Source organism: Parasteatoda tepidariorum, chromosome 6, assembly GCF_982258835.1.
Source record: "Parasteatoda tepidariorum strain Cologne lab strain chromosome 6, Ptep-v5.0, whole genome shotgun sequence".
Classification (NCBI taxonomy): Eukaryota; Metazoa; Arthropoda; class Arachnida; order Araneae; family Theridiidae; genus Parasteatoda; species Parasteatoda tepidariorum.
In genome coordinates, this window is record NC_141760.1 from 83,365,557 (window position 1) to 83,388,181 (window position 22,625).

Genomic DNA, 22,625 nt, shown 5'->3' on the forward strand with positions numbered 1-22,625 from the left:
ACATCTCTTGTACTTCTTCTACATTGGTGATGTTGGATAATTAAGGAAAACTCTCTCACTTCTCAACAGAGGGCAATACTACACTATTTCACATCATGCCGTGGTTCTCTTTGATTCTACGAAATGCCTGATTTTTAAACAAAGCCAAAGCCTGAACTGAATGTTTTCTTTACGAGCATAATGCTAATTTTCCGTCAATAGCCATTTTATGAGAAAAAATTTACCAACATACCTGTATTTTTATAATTAAAATTTTATTTTTACGGTCGGTGACTGGAATATTTTTGCCGGTTAATAACTGTAACAAGATAACATAGATTTTTTTTTATTACACCGAGGAAAAAAAGTATGGTCAAAACTACCAGCATATGGTGAAATTTATCGAATTCTTCACTCTATGAGTTTTTACCGAAGCGGTAAAAAACTTTGGCAAACTTAATACCAAAATATAGTTTAATATGTAATAATTTTATCATGATTCTTGAGAATATGGCAACAAAAAACTATTTATTCGGAAACAGATATCATACGAAATACGACGAGTGTAATTTTTCTACAGTTTGCTTCTCAGAGTAGGATGCAAATGAAATTATTAAGAAAAATCAAATTTTTCTTAACACATTGAACATATAAAAATTAGTTTGCAATGTATACCGTTAAATAGCAATTTTTTTTTTAAATATTAACTATCTAATAATCGTAAATCTTGGTATTTTTCTAAAATACTGGAAGCATTTATAAAATTTTCCTCACAAAATTTTTTTTCTCATCTAAACATTACTTTAAATTATATGAAGTAGGATTTTTATCACAACCATAAGTATTCATTTGTTTATTATTTCAATTATTTAGTATTTTCTGAACAAGTTACGAAAATAAAGATACGAATATACATCCTCAAAACTTATTGTTTATTTGACATTTTAACTCCAGAGAAATATTTTCGTTTATAACTAAAAGATCCTGCATTATTGCGCTTATTTCTCAATTAAATAAGGAAATAACAATCATAAAAAATAACGAAATAAAATAAATTGGAAGCAGCAACCTTGATTAGGAATGATCGGCAAAAATGTATCTATAACAAGATAGTCTCGGAGTGGTTTCAATTGAAGTCTTATAAAAGGCGACCCATCTTTCTGATCTATTATTCTTTTTCCATAATCATGATCATAAACATGAACGTTTTACTTTTGGTACTTCTTTCAATTACTCTTTATGGTGTTAAAGGTTCGTATGACACCTTTATCTTATATGAGAACTAAATATACTAAATTTTTTTTATAGATTACTTATTTTATTTGTAGATTTTAGAATTACATAAAATAAGTACAGAAAAGACTTGCTACGCTCGTCTCTAGTCTCTCTAGGCAACGAAAACTTTAGACATCTATTGTTAAAGTATTAGTCGTAAATGAATAACACGTGTTGGTGGATTAACATTAGAAATACAAATAAAATGATATTCAATGATTTTTTAATTTTTTTTAATATTATGTATAATTTGCAACTCTCTCTGCACGGAAAAAAATTGGTAAAAAATCTAAAACTACTGAACTGCATGGTTAAAACTTTTCTGCTTTTAAAAAAAAGACCATAATTCTGGTAACAAAACCAAAATATATAGAAAATATACACAAAATATATAAAAAATTAAAAAGTAAATTTAATCGTATATACGATCTTTATGCCGTGCTCTTAGGTATCATGATGAAATTATCAAATTTAGCACAGATTATGAAACAATATTTTATTGTTAATTTTACAAAAATCATTATTGAAGCACTTCAGTAAAAAATATTGTGCATTTTAGTGTGATACATCCAGAAATACGGTAAATTTAGCCATATTTTGGTAGCTTTAGTTTTGACTATACTTTTTTGTCAGTGGTTTTGGTTTCGGATAGTTCAATAAAAGGAGAAAATAAAACTTAATCTTAATTCGTTTTTAGTTTCATCATTTTAAAGATGATTCTCGGTATTATTCATCATGCTAATTTTTTAATGTTCCAGATTTTTTAAGCTGAAAGCTTAGCTTAAAAAGTCTGGAAGAAGATAAGACAATTTACTATTTGTGATGTTTTCACAATGTAATTCTAGAAAAGTGGGCTTTTATAATGATAACAACATTAAAAATAATATGAAACAGAATAGTTTTTTTTATTTCTCTTGTACTTTGCTTATAATTTGTAACTCTAACGGCTTTGCGTAGTTTAAACCGTGGAGGAAAACGAAACCAAATCCTAAATCAAATTCTAATTTCATCATTAAAAGATAATTAACTGAACTATTTTCTAAGTTATTTTTTCAATATTTAAGACCACTTCGAACAAATTATTTTTACGGACAGTTCAATACCTGCAAAAGTTTCAGAATGAAATATTTTTTTAAAAAGTGCTGTCATGAAAATATGAGCAGTAAAATTAAAACTAAATGTTTAAATTGCAAACATAAATATGATTATATTTTGCTCCGCAGGTGAAGATGCTTGCACTTTGCCAACAGACAGTGGACCATGCAAGGCCTATTTTATTAGATACGGTTTCAATTGTTGTTCTCAAAAATGTGAGAAATTTGTTTATGGAGGATGCCTAGGAAATAAAAATAACTTTGCAACGAAAGATGAGTGTGAAAAAGCTTGTGGTAAGCAAAAATTTTCTATTTTAAGGTAATAACTCAGATAACTCTTGCATTCGACTAAAATATCGACTTCTCGCGAAGTGAAATTATAAAATCAAAAAATAAATAATTGTGTATGGAGAAAAGTAATTTGTAAAATTAACCACACTATATGGTGTGGACATAACCAAAATTCATTGTATTAAAACCCAAAATATACGGTATTTAAATCATCCATTTATTAATATTTCCAATAATATTTTAACTGTTCACTGGAAATTCTGATTTTGTAAATTATAGTGCTCATTATCACACATTTTGTAAAAAATACAAACAGAAAAGTAAATTTAACCGAATAAATTGTTTTTATGCCATTCTCTAAGTTATTATGATGAAATTACCAAATTTTGCAACTTTCATCAAATTTTATCACCACATATAATAAAACCACATTTTATTATTAATTCTGCCAAATTCATTATATATATATATATATATATATATATATATATATATATATATATATATATATATATATATATATATATATATATATTTTTTTTTTTTTTTTTCTGTGCATGGACCCACGATGCTTTGATTGTTGACAAGGAATTTAAAGATGCATATTAAGGATGGTCTTTAGAGAACATGCTGCATAAGTATTGTTTTTGAATAGCTCAATTCTTCAATTCTTTTATTCCAATCTTTCTGCTTTTTAGCAGAGTTTTTTAAAACAGCATGACTTTTCCTTCGTTAAAAGTATTTTGTAATTTTGGTGGATATAACATCATCATAATTATATTTGACCATCATTGTAATTTTATTTCATTAAAAACTTCTTAATGACTTTTCAAAATCAAAATCGAATTAATATGCTTCAATTTTATCTAAATAAAACTTCAAATCGCTATAATTAGTTTAAATTTAAACACACTATTCTATTCGTTTTTAATTGAAAATTTCCCCATTCGTTTAGTTTAATCTTTTAAATCTTTCAGAATGAAATGGAGTAATTGAATTATTATTTTCAATCGCTCTAATTCATTTTAAAACAAGTCTATGAGGTCTTTTAATTAAGTTAGCTGTCCATTGAAACTATTACAACTAACTAAAGACGCACTTTGAATAATTTTACAAGAATCGTTTCTGGAATTTAGCAGATAATTACTCTTGCAAATTATACGAGATTGAGTTCAGTGGCATATTTTACGAAAACATTCTGGTCTTTTGTATTGGTTAAGCATTATACAAAATTTCTATTTAAGGGAAATTGTAAGCATAATTTACAGTATACTAAACGACACACATGACACTTTAAATAAACGTTAAATATGATTTGAATAATTTAGCCACAATTAATAAAATAATGTACAAAGTTCATAATGCTAGATAAATATATTACAAAATGGTCACGTATATTATTTCCTGAGTTTTTACGTTTTAATTTTACGATCAGTATAGAAAATGTACATAAATTATTGTTATTAATTGTTATTTAGTTCTCTTCAATATTTGTTGTAATTAAAACATAGTTAATTAAGTTCTTAGACGCGGAAATTTCATTGAACTTATTTTTTATAATTTAGGCTGAAATAAGTGAAAAATATTATGTTTAGCATATCAATAATTTATGGTTAGACAGTATGATATATCGTTGTTTTTCTCTGCGTTAAAGGTAAAATCTTCCAAACACGGTTTATTTAAAAAATACATTTTATCTAATAAAAGTTTTCAAAATTTGCACTTTATTGCAGTTATTTAGATCTAAGGGAAATAGTTATTCATTATTGAAATTTCTTTAATTTACAAAATCAATTATTGATAAAGCATTGAATATGAATGTAAGAAAAATGCTTCAATCTTTTTTATTCGGATTTTATATTTTAGTACAAATATTATTCCGACGATTGAACAGATTTTTTAAATAACTATTTAACTGTTTTTTTAATTAGATTTTTTAATTTTTTTAAATTAATTAGAAAAATTGTAATTAGAAAAATATTTTAAAAAATATATTACCTTGAAATTAGAGAGTCAGAAAAAAAAAATGTAAACGAGACACCGGTGTCCCAGTTGCATCAAAGGGTTGGGTACTTTTTATTTAGCTTATTATTTTGATTTTTTTTACTTATTATGCTTTTTCCCTATTTTTTAATTTTATTTGAGGGAATCAAATGTAACAAAAATAAAAGAACAGACGGGTCAAATAAATAACTGCCTGACACAGTATTGATGTCAAAGCTTGGTGATTTTCGTTAAGCTACCAAACTAATATATATATAAATATTATTGCTGGTATTTGATTGTCTTTATTTTAGATTTTTTTTATTTCAGAAAAGAAAAAGAAGTAAGAAAAGGATGAGTTTCACAGAAGGACAAAGCATCTAGATATTGAAAAAACATCCAATTTTATTGTATTCATTAAAGTATTTTATTTTAATAGAATTTATGTTTCATTTGTCTTTAAAAATGTCACACTTATTATTTTCAAAATTTTTATGCAAAATTCTTTATGAATATGGAGTCAAAAAAATACATATTTTTTTGTAAATATTTTCTATTTCCAATAATGAATTAAATGTAATGCTGAAAAAAAATAGTTTACAGATAAATAAGAAAACAGGATCAAGATTAGTCTGTTGATCCATTTCAAAAGTAATTTTATTTTTACAATTGAAAGCAGCCATTTGCTTAGATATGGAATAAAGATTTTTTTTTAAGTTGTTGCATTTTTGAAAGTCGTTTGCGAGAATATCTTTTCACTAAAATAAAACATAAGATTAGAGATAAATTCCTAATGTTTTTTACGCAATAAAAAGTAAATAATAATATTTTTTCTGCAAACCCTGCAATTTTTGCGAACAATTTTGAATTAAATAGAACTTTTAATAAATTTTTTAATTTATTTAAATTTAAATGTTTTTAGAAATCTGTTGAAGTCTTGTTGGGTTGCTCAGTTATTTAATGTTATAATTATTATGTTAAAATGTAATGTTATAATTCAAATAATTTCGTATGCATGAAATTTATTTTAAACAAAAAATTTATATATATTTTAAAATAAATTTATTTTAAATCTATTTTTATAATTGATTCACATTGATTATTTTATTATTACAATATGCAACTCCAGGCTTTTTTTTAAAATTTCTACTGGTATAATAAGATTCCATAGTAAATTAATGTTCACTAAAAAGCGAATCACACTTTGAAGCCACAACTGAGCAATTTTATCGAACAAGGAAAGCGTCACTTTCAAACCAAGCAGAATGCTTCTATATAGTTGGTCTGTTTTATTTATAAAATCTATATCTCTCTCTGTATGTATACATGACTGTCTGTCTGTGCATCTTTTATAGACTCCTAAAACATCCAACCGAAAGTAATGAAATTTGGTAATTAGATAGTTTGAAGCACGAGGAAGGTCACTGTCGACATTAGAACATTCTATGATCCGTTCCAGCGGGATGAGCAAAAACGTAAAGGAATTTTCAGATTGGTTAAGCGATAGCCATTATCATCAGTGATATTTGTTTGCTCAGAGCCCTATTTGATCAAAACGCGTTTTTGCACGTACTTTAATAGTTAATTATTTTTTATTCACTGTGTCAGATAAATTCACTCATCAACGTTAATTGGTAGCATCGTTATCATTAAATTCATATTACCAAAGTTGTCAGATACCACGTGTTTAACTTTTTTTAATAGTAATTCCTTTAAAACGTGTTTCTCTAAAAGTAAATAATTTAAATCAATGGTAGTTAAAATGAAAAAAAATTAGTCCTGAATTTAAAGGCAAAATTAATGGGTAAGTAGTACCGATTCACTTGGGAGAAACGTAAAAAAAAATGTCATACTATAATTGACGCCAATCATTCTTAACAAATTTAGGTAACATATGCACATTCATGTAATAAGCTATGTACTAAAAGGCAAAATTAAAGGAGTAAAGATTCGTTTAGAAGAACAGTAAAATATTGCAATACTATTATTGCCAACAATGATACTTAATGAAAGTTGATAATGTGTACTAATTCAAATAAAAAATAACCTATCTAAAGGCAATGAAAATGGAGTTAATTGCTTAGTTACTTATTCAATGAAGGAATATTATTATTTACCATATTATTAGTGATATCAATGATTAATTAATATCGGTAATATGTATTAATTTAAATAAAAAAAAAGCTACGTGCTAACAAGCAAGGTTCGCGGTTTAAGGTTAAAAATACCGTTGAACGCAGATTACGTATAAATTATTTTGGTAATATGTACTACTGGTACTATGCCAATTGGTTCAGTTTTAATAAGAATTATGCAATGGATTTTCCATAGTTACGAAAAATATTTTTCTAAATGTAGCAAAGATGGAGCGTTAATATTTTAGAATTAGCAGAACGTTTTCTACTACTACTTATATGTATTTCAACAGTAAATATGGGTAAGATAAATGATCATGCTCCAAAGTCCTAATCAAGGTCTTCGACTAATTCTATTTGTTTTTTAAAATTTCGGGCTTAATATATTTTGAAAAAAGACTCAAATGTGAAGGATTTTGCTATAAACACCAAATATACTAATATAAAGTATTATATCGATATATTTGGTGATTCTTAAAACTGCACCGATACGTCAGCAGTTTTAATACCGATACAGTTGAAACCAGTGTCTTTCGCTCCCTTGATGGGGATATGAACTAGAAGAAAATTACATGATGAGATAAATTTTGACTATCCTAAGTTGGTCAATTTATTAGAAGGTGAGACTAATAATTTTTTGCTTTAATTTATTTACCACTTCCTAATTTGAAATAAAAATTTTGCAAGCATACTAAAAACTGTTATGGATTAGTTGTGTTAAGATTAATGGGAAGACAAAACCAGTTCTGTTACCTATATTGATGCAACTTTTTTTTGTTATTTTATGATTCTTTAATTCTCGTAAAAAATTCAAGTATCTGATTCTTCTATCCAGCTCTTTAATTGTGTAGGTATTTGCCTTTCAGTTTTGTGTGTGATTTCGCAGTGTTGCTCTAGTACTGATTTATTTATTCTTTACTTTTATTCTATACTATTTCTTATCACATCCCGTGTGAAGAATAAACATCAGATGGAATACTTTTCATCACATACTGTTTATCTCGCTTTGATTGCGAAAATATACATTATAAAATAATATAAACGAAGAAACATTTAAAAAAGTTCTGGATCAAATTACGGCGAAAAAGTACTGGCTTAAGTAAAAGTACAGTTATTCAATGTACTGGCTAACAATGTACTGGCTAACAAAGTACAGTAATACAATGTGAAAAAGTACTGGCCTTAAGTACAGTTATTCAATGAGTTTAAGTGAAATATTATTGTAAAAGTTATCGGTATATCAGATTTTTGTTCCATAAAAGTTGGCGTTTGAATATGAAATTTAGAATAAATTATCGGCCTTCAGAGTGTCGGTACTTTCCCAGTAATTTGATACGAAATTCTTTATAGTGTATGGGTAAAAATGTTAAAAAAATTGACGAAATTTTTCCAAGATTAACGAATACAGATCGAATACATGAATTCTCGCTTGAGCTCTGCTATAAATTCCAGTTTCACTAAAATAAGATGCATACTTCAACAAATAAATTGTTATCGTAAAAAATTCTTGTAAAATGTCGAGTTAAGTCGGGAACATTAATAATTTTTTACTAACAAAAACGATTTTTAGTTTAATTTTTAAATTTAAGTTTTAGATATCAAATATATTGTAAGAAAATATTAAAGCTTTTGATTCAGTTTTTTAGGGATGAATAGAATTTTGTGAAATATTCATGGTAAAAATTGAAAATTTGTTATTGCTTGTCTTGATATGTGCTCCAAATTCAATAAAATAGAATATTTATTGTTTTTTTCCGAGTCTAAACAAGGAAAAAACACTTGTAAAACAAAAAATAAAATATCCCAACTAGTGAATCTACCTGCCTTGTCAAATTTATAACAATAATAATCAAATATAATAATAAGTATAATAAGTCACGAAAGTCAATGCATTATGTTTCAAATTATGAAACGTAATGCTTTTTTTATTACTCTTAAGCTCGTATAGTCTTAATTAGCATTATTATTTTGCCTTTTTATAGCTGAATTGCAAGAAGCAACAACTTGAAAAAAATTGTTTCTTCACATAAATCTTTGAGTTTTTTTTTCTTTAATTGGTTTGCAGTGTAGACCGGTAATGTTAATTTTCTTTTCCCTTTGAAGATTTGTGAAGATTTTTGTGAAGATTTTGATCTGTGAAAATAATTGCGTGTTTGCACTAATCATAAAACTTGTTTACGAAAGAATATTTAAAAGAAAAAATCAGTTTTAATGATTTTTACTTTTTTTTTTAACAATTTAACTTATACATAAAAGTTTCAGATTATAAGATATAATAATCAAATATCTATTCATCGGGGACTATTGCATGGATTTTATTTGAGCTTTGGAATTTATGATTTAAAATTATGTATTTTTAATGTGACGTAAGTCATTCTACTTAATGTTCTTGTCTTCAACATTTTAAGCAATGAGAAGTAATAATTATTATTAAATATAACCTTTACAAGAAATAATTTTTTGTTCAAATGTTTTGTATTTGAAAGCAAATTTTTTTTTATCTACATAACTATTTCTAGAAATAAAACACAGTTAATTAAGGGTTAAATGATATATAATATTATCCTGGCGGGAAGTATAATAGCAGTAACTCGATGAACTTGAACTGGTTTTCAAATATTAAAATTAGAATGAATTGTTGCAAGTCTCATAAATTGAGATGCGGGATATGATCATTAGATATGGATATGATATGAGCTTTGTTTGTTGTTTAGGGTCACAAAATACAGCTAGACTTGGTTTGTATACTAATTAATGATATAGTAAATTAATAATTTTGACAAATCCCTGCAGAGAAAGGCGGGAATACAAAACACCAAAAACTGTTTCATTGCCGATATAGAAAGGATTTAAAAGATAATTAATAGAAATAAGCAGGTTTTAATGTTCGATGCATATGCCTTTCTTAACTAAAAATTTTTATACTTCGACAGCGAGTTTTTTTCTTTGTAGCTTGAATTTTAAATTATGTACTGAGAAAAAAAAAGTATTCTCAAAACTACCAGAATATGGTAAAATTTGTGTTTATTTTTATTTCTTAGTGTGATCATTAAAGTATATTCTTTTTTCCCTTTTTTTGGACAAGCATTCTAAAAATATAAACTAAAGTTGATCATTGCAAAATATGCTGTACTAAAAGGCAGGTTATTTGCTGTAGGAAACAGAGCTATATCCTTTTTTAAAAAGATCAAATATATGCAGAGATTTTTGTAAAAAAATTAAGCATTACTTACATTAAAACAATTATTAAAGCTTAACCAAATAAACAATTAACTTTAAAAATAAATATCTTTCTGGATCGTAGTTGTACTTTGTAAAAATTCCGGTAAAACGTGACACTTTTAACACTTTTTACTGTAAAATTCACCTTTATCGGAACATGTTCATACTGACATACCATAATTTTTACAGAAATAATTATTGTAAAATCACTGAATTAATCGAATAAGATAAATATTACTGTAAAAATTAAAGCATTATATTTTACGGTAAAAAAGGATTTTACGGATGAGGCATCCAAAGTGCTGGTACTTTATACTGAAAATTAAGCCAAAATTTTTTACAATGTAGATTTAAATACTGATACCTTAAAATTTCTTTTCTTTCTCACAAAATTACTAAAATTCAATTTTGTATTTGGAGTTTTCGGTAACTAATTAAATATTTAAGTAATATAAAATTGCTGTAATTTTGTATTTTATATAACTGAGTAACTTGACAAAGTTGAGTAATTTGCAATCATTATTTTAAATGCTAATATTTAATAAACATTATTAAAACTATATTCATAAAATAAAAAATAAATAAAAAAAGCACATTAAAAATTTTAATTCTTCCCTATTGATTTTCATTTTCCTTGGCAAAATCTCAATAACAATATTTTTATTTTCGTTCAAATAAAAAATAATGAAAGAAGTAACAGTTTTGTCTAATTTTAATTTGATAAAATCCTCATAGTTCTATAAATGAGTTGGCGACGAAGCTTGTCCTAACCCAAAAGGAATCCAAGAGACAGGAATTGATGAAAAAATAAATAAATACAAGCTTTTGCTTCTATGTAAAACAAGTTTAAAATCTTTGATATTCAATTAATTTTAATTCTTTTTCAAATTTTAAAACACAACATATGTTGAATTCGAGTGCAATAGCCTCATTTCATATAATCGTCATTTAATTTATTCAAATTTTCTTTACAATATATTTTTGTAATATCGAATTTAAAAAAAAGGATGTTTCCGATGTATAATAAACGACAAATATTAGGCTTTAATACAAATCATTATTTAACATTGTTTCAATTTAAACATTTCTCCAACTACTCAAAATTACATTTCTTTTAAAATGAGAAAAAAGCATTCATGCAACAATCCGTTGTAGGCCAGGGGGTCATGGAGGATAAAGCTCTTCAATTTCATGACCAACGACTTGATTGTAACTATGTAGTCAGAAATGCGAACCCAAGTTCCTCACAATGACAGCCCAGTGCCTCAACCACTGAATCATCGGGTTCTTTAAAAATGTGTATATATATATATATATATATATATATATATATATATATATATATATATATATATATATATATATATATATATATATATATATATATATATATATATATATATATATATATATATATATATATATATATATATATATATATATATATATATATATATATATATATACATATATAGACAGATATAAATAAAAAACAACTACATCATAAAAAGTATGAAGATTTATGTGTCTCTAACTACTTGCTTTCAGTGATTTAAAAGTAGTTTGCTTTGAAATAGATTTATATTTGGAGGTCAATTATAAAAGTGTATATTCACTAAAATTAACTGTTTGTCAATGAAGCGAAATCAAAGTGAAAACAAAATGACCTCGATTGAAAATCGTTATCAATAAAAATTATTCCGCTTTTGCTTGAAGTACGAAAATAAATTAAGATTGTGTCAGACTGATTAGATCTATCCTTGCACCTATAAAAACTCTTTTATATGTCAAGTCTTTAGAATCAGTTTTTTAACAATGATGAGAATTTTACTTGATTCTTGTTTGTTATTAGTTTTCTGGCATGCATATGGTGAGTTGTTCAAAATAATTTTTTTACTGAATAGTTTTGAAACCATAAACTTTTTACACGTTTAACTAAAAAAAATGGGGGAAAGAAATGTTTTTCGGATTTATCTTGTGCTGCCTAAGCGTTTAAAATCTTTGTTCAATGATAGAAGAAGAGAACGAATTTATATGCATAGTTGTGGAATTCTCAGCAAAATCGATTCTCAGAACCATAGTAATGGTGCCTTGCAACATAATACGGTTTAAGTTTATGGCTGAAACTTTAATAAATGGCTAAATTAATCCATGTTATTATTCTAGTTAAGCAGTAAAATTAATTAATATAGTTTAAGTACGAGGAAAAAAATCCTGGTAAACTCTGTACATTGTATGAAACATTGTATGATAATGACATTTCTGGCTGAAATTAATCATAATTTTGATTAATCAATTCCAAAATATACGGTATTGAAACCATTAATCTGCTCATATAGTAATACTTTACCGTAAATTCTGGTTTTTAAAATTATAATTTCTATTACCACACATTTAATAAAAAATATACAAAACTGAAAAGTAAATATAACCGAATAAATGGTCTTTACACCATGTTTTAAGGTACCATGATAAAAGTCAAGTTTTACCACATTTACAGAAATTTATCATGTATTTAAATATATATCCCAAAGTGGTTTGGTAAAGATCACTGAACTTTTTGGTGTTCACTTCCACATGGCGAGAAACAAGGCAAACTTTACGCCAAAGGGCCATACTTTTTTCTCTGTGTAAACTTTTAAATCTTTTTTTCTTTGTCAAAGGTAGATAACGGAATTTTATGTACAGTTCAGCTATTTCTGAGAAATCATTTCAACATATAACTATAATAGTTTTAAACATAATGTGGTGCAAATTCAAGACTACACTTTTAATAAGGGGTTAAATTAATATATGTTACCGTTTTATTTAAACTGTAGAATCATCTAACAAAGTTTAGGACGCAAATAAATTTTGCACCTTAAGAAAGTTGTAGCAAATTAGAACGGCATTATTATTTTACTCGTCCAAAAAGTTTTTAACAATATGGTGACCATGTAGGTATCTAATATCTGCGCTAATTTGATTTGCTGGAAAATACAAATTCGAAACATTTTATTGAGAAAATGAAAGAGCATAACACTTTGTTTTTTAATATAGTATAATAATTTTAATATTTACATCGAAATTTTATTCGAGATTAATTAAAAATTGGTTTATAAAAATTAATTAAGAATTAATATGAATGAATTTAAATTCCGCATCAAAAAGGTTTTTGAACGAAAAATTTAAAATAATTTTTGTTAACATCAATTACATGCTGAAATTACAAAATTTTTTTTGAATAGCTGAAAGCAAAGAAGAAGTCTGTAGTTTGCCGATTGAACATGGCGATTGCATTGTTTACTTGGAGAGATATGCCTATGATTCCGAAACGGGGAAATGTCGGGAGTTCACTTATGGTGGATGCAATGGAAACGGAAACAATTTCAGAACAAAAGAAGCGTGTGAAAAAGCTTGTGGTAATATGATCTTTTAATAAGAGTCTTAAGTTAGATGCATGAAGAAGAGTTTCTTAAATTTCCCTGTCCGAAAATACTATTTCTTTTTTTCAAATTTTGTAAAGATTTGTTCAAAAATTGTACGAATAATTGTTTAATTCCTGAAACTTATAACTGATAATGCTTTCAACTTTTGTAGTATCTTACAAAAAAATTAAAATTACATTAAGTGGAGATGTATTGAAGAGCATATTTTAGAAATTAAAAGAAATATTGATAGCATTTATTTCTTCAGTTTTTTCAATATTGGCTGTTTTTTAAATTATACTAAGAAAGAATTTTTGTTTTATGTTGCATGAAACTTTTTAGCGAATCTTGGATATTTTTACGTCACTGATTTCAAATCTGCAATCTGTATGTTCCTCTAAGGTACAGTGGTACAGTTTTTTTAAGTAACATTTCTTTTGAAAGATGCAAATTTTAAAACGTTACATATAACAGGTTATCACATCAATGTTGGAACAAATTTTTAAAGGAGTCAGGGCAAACCACCAAGATTAAAATTTCGTAGGAACTCAAACTCAGAAATGTTGTCCTACGCCGAGCGCTCACCCTATTATGAACGGTTTCTCCACGCTTTTCTAAACAGGTCGTAATAGGGAAACACTTCTAATGAATATCGCAATAAAGACATTTTGAGAATTTCAAAATTTCATCTCATTTGGAGTGATGCCTTTTTTTATTTACCTGTTTTAAGTTACGACATTTCTGCATAAGCATTTAACTTAACTCCCAATTTTACGACAAACGTTGTACCTTCATTTTCATTTGGTTGACTAATTAATCCTTTTTTAAACTTAGTAGAAATATTAGTATGTCAGGCTTATTGTCTTAAGAATTTAATAATTGCATGCAAAAGTATTCCTCAAAAAATCTTAGTTTTTGGATGGGAAATTGCATTGGCAATGTCGTCAAGCATGACTAAGGGTACTTCTCCATCATGACCTGTTTAGTCACCATTATGACCTGTTATAATAGCGAATAGCCCCTAGCGTCGTATGACGAGACTTCCGGATAATAGTTCCTATGCAATTTTGTCGTAACACTTACTCAACCATTTGTTATATGTATAGCGTTTTACACTTAGGCATTTTGATCAAAAATTCACTAAAAATATCAGTAAAAATGTAGCTCGGAGAGAGGAATCGATTGCAGATTTGAAATCAGCAATATAAAAATATCGCAGATCTGTTTAGAAATCTCTTGCAACAAAAAACTAAAAAAGAAAAGTTCTCCAGTGTTATTTAATAATATGTTTAGATATTATTTTGAAGTATTTATTCTCTTTTCAGATACAAAGTGACAAACGAAACATCCAGAAAGCTAAAAGCTGCTTTCATTTTTATTATTACAACTGAAGTATTTTTGCTTATTCCTCAAAATAGTAATTTTTAAAATTATAGTTTCATTTTATGTTACAAAATGACAATGCTCTATTTGATATTTGCAGAAGCTTGAATTTTGATTTTGCAAGTTGTTTATGTTTATTATTTTGTCCTTTATAATTATGTTATGATTTTAAATAAAGAATATTCTATTTGATATAAACATGCAGCTAATAAAAAATATATATATATATATATATATATATATATATATATATATATATATATATATATATATATATATATATATATATATATATATATATATATATATATATATATATATATATATATATATATATATATATATATATATATATATATATATATATATATATATATATATATATATATATATATATATATATATATATATATATATATATATATATATATATATATATATATATATATATATATATATATACATATATATATATACTGATTAATCTATGCAATCCATTTTAAGAGTCATAGACTCTAATTAATGACATATCGAAACGAATAAGACATATCGACATAAGGACATATAAGACATAACGAATAAGACATATCGAAAAACCAATGCCACTGAATAGAAAGTTTAAAGTAATGCATTGATTTTTTCATATTTACTATGTAGACATAGTGAAGTAAAAAAATTGATCAGATTAAAGTTGAAAATTAATTAGAGTGGTTCAGTGATTTTACTTTAATTATTACAGTAAAAATTATGCTGTATCAGATTTTTCGCTCCGTAACATGTTCCGGTAAAAAGGATTTCAGGGTAATATACTCATGCATTGAGTGAAAGTATTGATAACCGAAATTTGATCCGAAATTCTTTACAGTTTATGGGTAAAAATGCTTAAGGAATTATCGAAATTTTTCAAAATTAACGAATACAATAAAATAATCTTTAACAGATTTTTCGTGGGAGTTTCATTATAAATCCCAGCTCTATAAAATAAAATGCATACAGCATAAAGTAAATTATAATTTTAAAACATGCTTATAAAAAGCAGAGCTAAGCAGTGATTTAGAGTTTATTGCTGATAACAATAGAATGTTTAGTTTATTTTTTGAATTTAAGTTTTAGATCCTAAAACGAAAATTTTCCTTGAAGTTTTCTAAATTAATCTTTTACAGCTAACCGTGCTCTTTTTACAGTTTTTTACAGTTTATTATACAATATAAGTGTTCATTGAGAAAAAAAAAGTATTGTCGAAGTGAACCGAAATTTACTCTGTTTTTGACTCTGCGGCAACATCGAATATCACGGTAAATTTTACCGTTAATGATTCTTTGATTATGATTTCAGTGAAAGGATTTATTTAATGATTTTAGTTATGATTTAGTTTAATTTTGGACATTGTTAAATGAACGTCATTATTCTATTGTACGGTAATTTTACAAATTTTTTTGTTCCCTGAGTAGATAAAAAAAAGCAATTTTTGTATAGTACGTTGATAGCAAACTAAATTTCGAAACGAAGATGAATAAAGAAATATTACAAAAACAATGATTTACAACAAGAGGTAACAGCGAAAATATTTAACTAAAATGAGAGTTGCAAATCGGGCAGATTTGAGTTATAAGAATTGTGGATCTAAAATTAAAAATTCATTATATTAGAAAGGGAATAAAAAGAATTTAAAGAAAAAGGGCCAGCTCCCTCATTTCAAATAGTGTTTTATTTTGTATTAATTCATTGTATGTACTTGTTTATAGTAGTTATAGAGCTGTATGCTTTTATATATCTACTGTATTAGTTTTTATTAATTTCGACGTTAAAATACTCAAGCTCCTATACAATTTCTTTGAAAACTGATAAGATAATTTACCATTTGGGTTTTAGGTGAATTTGGACAGTAGGGGAGAGTGGGGTCAGTTGTAACATTTTTTACTTAAATATTTTTAACTAACAAAAAATCCAATATATTATTAGAATTAATTGGCAGACGAGTAAAGTAGACTATCCTCTACTAGAAAAAAAATAAATACCTTATTTTAAATGTTATTATATTAGATATTAACAATTTTTGACAGTCGTGCACTTGTTACAATTGTCCCCACTTACGGGATCAATTGTAACAGTTGAACTAAATTCAACTAAATTCAACTAATACAAACAAATTCAACAATTCAACTAAAACATAGTTAATTATACATATTATCATAGTTGTAATATATTTTTTTATTGATCAAAATAGTAGTGATATTTTAGGAGTAAAAATAATAATGAGTACAGACCTAAAAAGTTAAACTTTTAACTTTAAGGGGTTAAAAGTTTTAATTTATGCTGTGAAAGGTGACAAATAAAATAATGCACATGCAACATAATATAAATGACATAGGAAACTATTGGTGGTTCTTAAAGAGTTAAGTAATGGTTTGTAAACATAAGGTTATTTATTTTCAGCTGTTACAATCGTCCCGTTACTTATTGTTACAATCGTCCCCAAGACGCCATTTCAGCTTCATTTGTTAAAAACAATGCTAGTTAATTAACAAAACTAATTTTTTCTTATTGAAATGTTAATTAAGGTGTCCACTTACATATTCAGTTAATAATTTTTATTTGCTAAACACAATTACTTTGTTACAACATAATATTCTAATACCAGCAGGGGTGTACATGTAGATTTATTAAATACACCTTGTGCGCCACCTAGGAACCAAATCTAGAACCCGACATTCGAAATTTTTGCTCTGTTACAATCGTACCCTGTTACAATTGGCCCTACTCTCCCCTACATAATTCACAAGAGAACTATAGCTACGCTTTTTTTTTTTTGCATTATTCGTAATTTCGTTATTGGAATATACATTGTTGTATAGTAATAAAATATATTTATGTCATTAGAAGAAGAAATTACCAAAGTGTTTGTGTTTCTATTTTAAAAAATTTCCTAATCACAATATTTGACTTAGAAATTTTGTGCTTGTATTTCTGTGCTAGATTGTTTCATTCTAAATTAGATAAAATAACTAGCGTGAAAAAGAAATTTTTTATAGTTTTTTTTAAATGCAACTACTAAATTATTAGAACAGCATTGATTTAATCTATCCTAATAAATCATGTTCACATAAATCTTTCAGATTTATTTTGATCATACATTTAATTACAACTACACAATAAAATACTCACATGTAACTCATAAATAGTAATTATGCTTCAGTAACCTCATTATATCCCAAAAAAATGATTGTAATTATCTAAAAAATATCTCGATTATTCAATAGGGAAACTGCAGAACAAAATTTAGAATTTTTCTTTGAAAAAGTTTTTACTGAAAAGCAATCTGTTTGAAAATTAATAATAGAAAATTAGCTGAATTAGTTGTCACTCTTTGCTAGATTATTTCATTGAAAATTGGGTATAAAATTTTGTTTGAAATGTTTTGAAATACTTTTTCTTAATTAATTATTAAATTAATTATTTAATATAATAAATTTCTAATAAATCATACACATGTATATCTTTCAGTTTCATTTTGTTCATAAATTTAAGGATAACAACACTATAAAATACTTATATAAAGCGTATGAATATTAATTATGGTTCAGTTATGTTTTTACCTATCAAAAAAATTTATAAGAACTATCTAAAAAATGTCTCTATAATACAGTCTCGAAATTGCAAAACAAAGTTAGACATTGTTTTTAAAAATATTAATTTGAAAAGCAATCTGTTTGAAAATTAATAATATAAAATTGACTAAATTGAGTAAGATAATAAAGAAAATAAAGTTAAATTTCAAAAGTAAGAAAAAGCTTTAGTAAATAGCAAACGTTATTTCCAAGAAATATGCTTATGGCTTATGAAACATTTGAAACAGAAATAAATTATCTGGGGAGCTAAAGAGTAGCGAAACATGAAACAAAATGGAATATTGGATGAAAAATTCAATTTGAACAAAAAAGTAAGGTCCGGACGTAATTCACGTAATTTCTTCAAAAATGCATTTTAAAATAGGAAAAATGTTAACAGAAAACTTAAGCGATCTTCCACATAGACTGGAAAAGCAGAAAAAAATGCATTTACATATAAATTAAAGTCAGAAACAAATGTAAACAAAATTTGGCTCCCGATTGTATTCGAAAGAATAAAAGTTTTTGAATAATGTTTATTTTTCCTGAAATAGACGCTTTTGGAATAAAAGCTTGTTTTATTAGTTCATAAATATTTAAATCATTGAAATAAATTTGGTGCAAACAAATGTAAATTACAGTGTATTCTCTGATCGAAAATATTTTATTTTCTCCATCCCACCTATTTTTTTTCACGTTTTAATGAGTGCTAAATTTTAGGAAGTTGAATTTAAAAACTATTTTAATTGGGATTGGAACTGCAGTTGCAAAGCCTGTAAAATCTACATAAAGAAAACTAGTTTTATAGACATTAAGAATGGCTGAACATTTAAAAACACATGAAATGATTTATTTTTTAATAATTATTTTACATGACCAAGTTTTAGTGGAATATTTTAAGTTTTGAAGCAATAAAAAGATATATTTTGTATGTATTTTTGAATTAGAAAATCTGACGTAGAACTGAAACACAAAAAAGAAATGAGTTTAATATTTTTAAATTAATTTATAATCATAATAAAAATATATTCTGACGCCTCATATATTTAAAAATTTTTCAACTTGTTCTCAATTACTAAAAATTATATATATATATATATATATATATATATATATATATATATATATATATATATATATATATATATATATATATATATATATATATATATATATATATATATATATATACCACAAAAAACAAAGAGAAAAACGAAAATAATTAATAAGTTTTATTTATTTTGCGGATATAATCGTGTGAGCTGATGAAGAGATTATATCTTTTCTTAGTTTTGTTTTCCAATTTTTTTTTTTTTTTTTTTGAGGTATTAAAAATTATGTTCTTTTAAATTCTTTTAAAAAATTATTGCTAATAATTTTTTTCTCTTATCATTTTTTTGTATTTTTTCCCATATTTTCTCAATTTTTTAGCTTATATATATATATATATATATATATATATATATATATATATATATATATATATATATATATATATATATATATGGTGAGAAATATCATGATCTGCAGTTAGCCAGCAAGATACTTCTGCGCATTGCGCTTGTGAAAGATGCAGAAAATTGTTAACTATCGATTCTAAGATAATAATCAGGAACAGTTTTCTCAAAAAGCTTAATCAAACAAAAATGTGTGACTTATCAATATATTGATCGAACTCTTCCACTTAATTCAAGATAACTCAAGATCTAATGATCTAAATTCAAAGCGAACTATTTCAGTTTTTAGAACATACTTCATTAGTAAGAACACCTCTTTTTTGTAAATGTAGGGATAAAAAAGACCAAAAGGTTATATAGTATGTTCTTTAATATTTAATTATTATTATTTTACCTCTATGTCAGAAAAGCTTAAAGATCAATTTCACCATATCAATAACTCCAAAGTTATCATAGGCCAGGTGCAAGCTTAAATTCCGGACCAAAATGCGGTAAAGTACTAGAACTTTGGGTGCAGTATCTGCAAAATCCATTTTACCATAAGATCTGTTAACCATAATATTATACCGTAAATATACAATATTTCTGATACTTTTGACGGGAATTTGATCCGGAATTTTTCAAAAAAATTCTCATATATGAGTTGAAAAATTTTGCCTTTTGCTGAATGATAAATAGGCATACAGTACGACCAGAAAGTTTGCATAGAAAATTTTAAAAAATCTCCAGTAATGAGCTAAAAAAATACTTCCTATAGAAATGACTAAATAATATTTTATTAAAAAATATGTTAAAGAATATTAAGCTCTTTTACATTGAATCAATCCCCCAAAAAATTATATTAAATAGTTTCTTTTAAATCTAATTTCGCAGAAAGTATTTCCATTTAGTATGAAAGAGAAACAAGGAGAGAGACTTATTTATGAACATTAACAACCCTAAACAATTCATATTAAAGTTTTTGTTGCAGTTTCGCTTGTAAACATCATATTTTATTTAAAAATGAATTATGAAAATACTCTTTGGGAAAAAGTTATCCTCACGCATAAACAATTATTCAAATAAAATAGCGTGATATGTTTGAGTTTGAAATTAGGTTGCATACCTTTCATTTTATGAAACAGGTGATATATTTTCTTTTCTTTAATAAAATAAAAGTGGAGGCGTAAAATGCATGTTATTAAGGCTTAAAATAACTTTGTATTTCTACTGTAAGAAATTGAAGGTCATGATTATAATTGTATAAATTCATTAAATATTTTAAAGAAAAATACTGTAAGGAGAAAAAATTATGTTGATATTTTCGTACAGTATGGTAATGACATTTCTGAAACCCCAACCCCTAGAATTTTAGTCAATAAAACCATATATATGGTATTCTACTCTCTTAAAATGAAAGAGTTATTTCTCCTACTCAAAAAAGAGTTAAATTTTTTTAACTCAACTTGAGTGAAATACATTCTTATTTGAGCGAAATTCTTGCTTTGCGTTTACTCAAACTTGAGTGGTATTTATTAAGCAATATTTGAGTGCTTTTAGATCAAACTTGAGTGATTTATTCATTATTCAATTGTGTGCGAGCTATAAGCTGGAATTTCTATCGTTTTATTTCAAAAAGCAAACGATAATAAATCTAATAAAATTTTTATGTTCTGTGATCTAAATAGATTATGTCTTCGTTTTTATTTTACGTTTAATTTTTTTTCTGGAGAATATGTCATTTAATATTTTGAATTAAGAAGAATTAAAACAATTTTAGTTCACAACGGTATTTCTGAAGAAGACGCTGTTTTACTTTTTAGTAAGTAGATATACCTTGTTGCTTTTATTTTGAAAATAATTTTATTTTGAATGTGTTATATACACATTCCATTTAAATTAGCTGTTTTTCAGCGTTTCTCAATAAAATATTATTCATTTAAATTATTTGTCAAAAAAATTTATTAAAATTGAAAGTGTTAATTGTGGATGATTATGGAATATTAAAAAAATATGATTCCATGCTAGAATCTTTGTCAAAGCATGTGGGAATATATTATATCTGATAAGAGTTTTAGAATTTTTTCAGACTTCATATTAAAGTTTTAACATTTTATTTTAATATAATAAATTTATATCCCTGTTTTAGTTTTTTGATGTATAATTTTGGTACAAAACATTTCTGGATAATTAATTTCATATCATTCCATACTTCTTTTATAAAAGATATTTACGAAATTATTGTTAATACAGTCTATAATTGCTGTTATTTAAACTGCTTTCTATTAATAAAGTTGACTGTCTTTAATTTATGAAAAATCACCTTTCCAATATCCATTCATTCAAATCAGAATCTTCTGATGTTCAATGCATTTTATTATAAATATATCATTCAAATAAAAAGTGTAAAATATTATATTTAAAAAAATAATGCAGTATTTTGAATTTTTCTGCTTTTATCCTGCTTTTAGCGTTTATTTAATTGGAATTCAGAATTAATACTATCTTCGTATTTCATAAAGTATTTATCACATTATACAAACTATTTTTCCTTTGTTGCTAGCATAAAAGTTCTTACCCCTTTTCTTCAAGTTCAATTTTCGAGGCAAAATTGAAAATGCAGAATTAATATTTAATTAAAAATACAATGCTAATTAAAGTATTTGAAAATGCAAATAAATTAAAATTTTTCAATAGTTATAGATTAATAGTAAAAAAATAGGAGCAGAATTAGAAATAATATTTATTATGAAATATAGTTCAATTTGAATTTATATACCTACATCCCAGATGAAAATAAACTGTAGTTTTT

General features: G+C 25.4%; 2 protein-coding genes across 2 annotated transcripts; both read left to right on the top strand.

Moving 5' to 3' along the window:
- Window positions 1-1,079: 1,079 nt before the first annotated feature.
- Window positions 1,080-5,063, top strand: LOC147808180 (kappaPI-actitoxin-Avd3c-like). Its single transcript, XM_087166654.1, has 3 exons — window positions 1,080-1,230; window positions 2,478-2,642; window positions 4,953-5,063. The coding sequence occupies exons 1-3, from the start codon at window positions 1,167-1,169 to the stop codon at window positions 4,967-4,969; spliced, it is 246 nt and encodes an 81-aa protein (XP_087022780.1). The 5' UTR covers window positions 1,080-1,166; the 3' UTR covers window positions 4,970-5,063.
- Window positions 5,064-11,702: 6,639 nt separating this feature from the next.
- On the top strand, window positions 11,703-14,978 carry LOC107450857 (kunitz-type serine protease inhibitor conotoxin Cal9.1c). Its single transcript, XM_087166655.1, has 3 exons — window positions 11,703-11,849; window positions 13,207-13,380; window positions 14,712-14,978. Exons 1-3 carry the CDS (start codon window positions 11,795-11,797, stop codon window positions 14,720-14,722), a joined length of 240 nt encoding a protein of 79 aa, XP_087022781.1. The 5' UTR covers window positions 11,703-11,794; the 3' UTR covers window positions 14,723-14,978.
- The last annotated feature ends 7,647 nt before the right edge of the window (window positions 14,979-22,625 follow it).